The sequence below is a fragment of the Sinocyclocheilus anshuiensis genome, unplaced genomic scaffold, assembly GCF_001515605.1.
Source record: "Sinocyclocheilus anshuiensis isolate Anshui unplaced genomic scaffold, SAMN03320099.WGS_v1.1 scaffold609, whole genome shotgun sequence".
Lineage (NCBI taxonomy): Eukaryota > Metazoa > Chordata > Actinopteri > Cypriniformes > Cyprinidae > Sinocyclocheilus > Sinocyclocheilus anshuiensis.
Genome location: NW_015541011.1, coordinates 990,070 through 994,102, shown reverse-complemented (window position 1 = coordinate 994,102; position 4,033 = coordinate 990,070). Strand labels below are relative to the sequence as shown.

At 41.4% G+C, this 4,033-nt stretch overlaps 1 protein-coding gene across 3 annotated transcripts in view; it reads left to right on the top strand.

Annotated features, from left to right (window-relative positions):
- Positions 1-515: 515 nt before the first annotated feature.
- The window catches only part of LOC107690371 (peptidyl-prolyl cis-trans isomerase FKBP8-like), a 52,547-nt gene continuing 49,029 nt past the window's right edge, over positions 516-4,033 (top strand). For 2 of the 3 annotated variants that reach the window (XM_016488682.1, XM_016488680.1), the window contains exons 1-3: positions 516-1,448; positions 2,694-2,863; positions 3,304-3,392. In XM_016488682.1, coding sequence (XP_016344168.1) covers positions 857-1,448; positions 2,694-2,863; positions 3,304-3,392 — 851 coding nt within the window. In that variant the 5' untranslated portion in view covers positions 516-856. The remainder of the gene's footprint in view (positions 1,449-2,693; positions 2,864-3,303; positions 3,393-4,033) is intronic. The other variant, XM_016488681.1, reaches the window with a different exon arrangement.

The following is a 4,033-nucleotide window of genomic DNA, read 5'->3' as shown; positions in this document are numbered from 1 at the left end:
TTGTCTTGAAATTATGCATGGCTCATTGATGTTTCATCTAAACTTGGCATGTTGCAAACCTGGAAAAACCTGTTCAGGTGTTCAGAGTGTGTTATCTTCGGTCAATGCCCGTTCTCCTCATGAGAAAATGGCACAGGTTTTTCTCAGTACCTTTGATAGGTATCTAGACAAATATCTGTTTTAATTTAGTTCTGCCAATATAATGTGAATAGGATTAGAATACACACCAAAATTTGTGTGTGTGTGTGTGTGTCTGCGTGAAACAATTTAATACTTTATATTCAGCAATGTTGCATTTAATTGATCAAAATCACTTTTACATTGTTACAAAAAGAAAAATCTATATTTGTACATTATATTATAATTAAAAAAGCAACCAGTCCCTGAAGTCCTCTTATTGGTGGATGCATTCATGGAAACTGCATTATGGGACGACGTGATGAAGTCATTAAGAAATTTACAGACGTTGGGGCAGATTAGATTTTGCTCTTCTAATCCAACAGATTATCACTGCACACAACACTACTGACCAGTAGGGCTTTACATTTCAACACAATTCTCACGCATTGATCATTTTCTGCATTCTTCACTGCAAAACATTTCAACGAGGACCCTTTTACAAAATCTGCAGGAAATGGACTGACCACGGATGGGATTTATGTCATGTGGCGATGCATTTCCATGATAATTCTATTAGAGTCCATGTGGATGTCGTGCTTTAGAAAATACTACACGCTGTCACTAATGGATACAGGTGCTCATCGGTTTGGCAGTTGAGCAGCAGCGACATCAGTTTCTATAAACCTGGTGTGTGGTGTGTGCTGGGAAGACATTCAGCACTTTTAAGAAGAGATAAATGGTATCCTTAGCACAGTGTGGGGACATGGAACCAGAAGCTGAAGAAGCAGAGGAGACAACGTTGGAGTCTGAGATGTTCGTAAACACAGTTAGTGACAAACAGGAGGTGAAGAGTGAAGAAGCCATTTTGCAGCCTTGGCAGGCGTTTCAAGAACCAAGCATGGAGTTACAGAGAATGAATATCACAGGAAAGGAGGATGGGAAGAAAACGGTAGAAGTCAAAGAGGATGACGAAGGAAGTGAGGCAAAAAATGAAACGGATAATAAAGTGGCAGAAGAGATGATGTGTGCTGAAAACTTAAGCAACATGCCAACAGATGCTAATGACTCAAGCAGCGACCCAACCAATGAGCACATCTCCTCAAATTCTCACACCAGCCCACCTGAGACCAATGAATCAGACACAGGGGACAGCAGAAAACTGACAAAGACTCCCAGCTTTGGGAAAACAGTTCGTTTTAAGGAAATTGAAGCAGTGGAAGAAAGGGACAGCTCAGTGGACACTCTTTTTTCAGACTTTGAGATAGAAGAGTGGACCACCACCAGCTTTGAAGAGCTGTTTCTGGCAGATGACTGGAAGGACATTGCAGGTAAGATGTCCATGATGACATACATTTGTTAAGTCTGAGTTCCAAAAAGGTTTTCACAGTGATGCCATAGATTAGGAACATTTTGGGCTCAAAAAGGAACCTTTCAGTGAACGTTTCTGTGCAGTCACATTTACTGTGGTTTGGCAAATCCACACGATTGGGAATTTCATATGAGGGCAAAAGATTTCCCAATGCAGATTTCGCAAAGGGTTCAAGTTGGTCACAGGCATTCACCATGATGACCAATAGAAAGCTGCTTGGTTTGAAAGTAACCTCTGTGGGACTATACATGCTTCCTACATCACTACACTAATGACAATAAACAATGGACCTTTTTTGACCACAGAATTTCGCCAAAGTGACCCTACATTTAGTGTGAAGAACATTTTTATAATCTGAAGAAACTTATTCTACTATAAATAACTTTTTGTTCCATGGAAAGGTTCCATGGATGTTAAAAATTCTTCATGGAACCATAGATGCTAATAAAGGACCTTTATTTGTAAGAGTGCACGCTATCCCAGTATTGCTGGACACTAGAATGTTATGTATGGGGTGTTGCTCTAGAGCAGGGGTGCCCAAACTCGGTCCTGGAGGGCCGGTGTCCTGCAGAGTTTAGCTCCAACCCCAGTTAGACACACCTGAACCAACTAATCAAGCTCTTACTAGGCATACTAGAAACTTCCCAGCAGGTGTGTTAAGGCAAGTTGGAGCTAAACTCTGCAGGACACCAGCCCTCCAGGACCGAGTTTGGGCACCTCTGCTCTAGAGCATGTGATGCTGATGTGCTGATGTCCCCAAAAAGTTTCTTAAAGGGATAGTTCTCTCAAAAATGATAATTCTGTCATCACTTATTCCACTCTCACGTTGTTTCAAAACAAAGAAAAATGTCTGTGTTTTTGTCCAAACAATAAAAGTCAACAGAGTTCAATGTTGTTTTTTGACCCAATAGATTTCATTACATGGACAAAAACAGTTGAAACATTCTTTAAAATATCTTCTTTTTTGTTTCACAGAAGTAAGAATGTCATATAGTTTTGGAACGATATAAGGCAAATGATGACAAAATGTTCATTTTTGGGTGAACTAACCCCTACACTTGCTTAACCAGAAACACCTCCTTGGTCAACCAGCTTCACTAACACCACACTAAGAACATCCCCAACTTTGACACTATTGCTTTAGGGTCTTGTTGATCTCTTTCCCCTCCCCCTGTTTTCCCTCCACTACCCCAACTGCCTGTAGATGAGCGTCTGATAAGGAAGAAGGTGTTACAGGCCAGTCCCGAGAATGCCCTGACCCCGGCTTGGGGTCAGGAAGTCACACTGAAAATGCAGGGTGTGCTGGAGGATAGGACTGTGGTGGAGAAAGACTGCAAGTTGGTCTTCGTTATCGGAGAGGGAGATGTCAACCAGGTGAGGCACACAGACAGGCAGAGGAGGGGCAGCCGCAAACACACACACGCACACGCACACACACACACACACACACACACACACACACACACACACACACACACACAAACACTCACAAGAAGCCCTGAAACACCTACCTGCATCCTGCCTATCACCTCACACCTGCTGCCTGTTGAGTTTTCCATAGGGATTAACCTGTGTTTTCACATGTTGAGTTCTGTATGTGTTTACCCAAGGCTGTGAAAAAGTCACCTCCTTGCTGATTCACTTTCAGTGAAAAGTTAGTAAGGTCAATCTTTTTTGCCAGCTTGTTTAGACACTTCAGACTGCGTTAAAGCCTTATAATATGCATTGCTTCCTTTAAGTTATCTTGTTGAGATAATCAGTGCATGTACAGTAAAATCTATGTGTTACCTGAAGTTTAAAATGTGACTGTATAGGCCCTGGAAGAGTGCACCATTTCGATGAAGCAAGGGGAGATCGCTTTACTGCTTGCAGATTCACAATACACCTATGGACATCTGGGAAGGTAAGAAGGAAAATATACCTGTATTATTTATCGAATAACATACACACTGACTGAGTTTTGGGCTTAAATGCAAGCAGGTTTGGTGAATTTATGTTCTTTCACATTCTGTTATAAGTTAGAAATTCAAGAAGGAAGTAAGGGAGGGTGGAGGACACTGCTGAACGGGTCTCTTGTGACATCAATTTGAAAAAGTCAAGTGGCTTCTATCCTCACAGGGTGGGACAGAGTCCTTTTATATCTGTTGCTCTCAGGGAAAATGGCCTGTCCCCAGTAGCTTGTTAAATGAACCATGAACAGGAGCAGATGGCCTTCCCAAAATACCACTGAGGGCATTCAGGAACCCCTTCCCTCCCCTATCCTCTCAATTCGTTAACTACAGGCAATACTTTTGTTTAACCATTTGCTTCAATCATTTATTTATACCATGAAGGTGAAAACTCAATAAAATGTAAGTTCAGTACTTACATTGTTGATGTGTATATTTTCAGAAGTAAAAAGACAAAAACAGTGTTGTCTGAATCAGCACATTCTCAGGAATGTGTGACATGCATCAGATGGTGGCAAAATTGACTCATTATCAGGCAACCCCCACACATATGGTGATAGATATACAGATAAATAATAAGTATGTTTATAAGGCT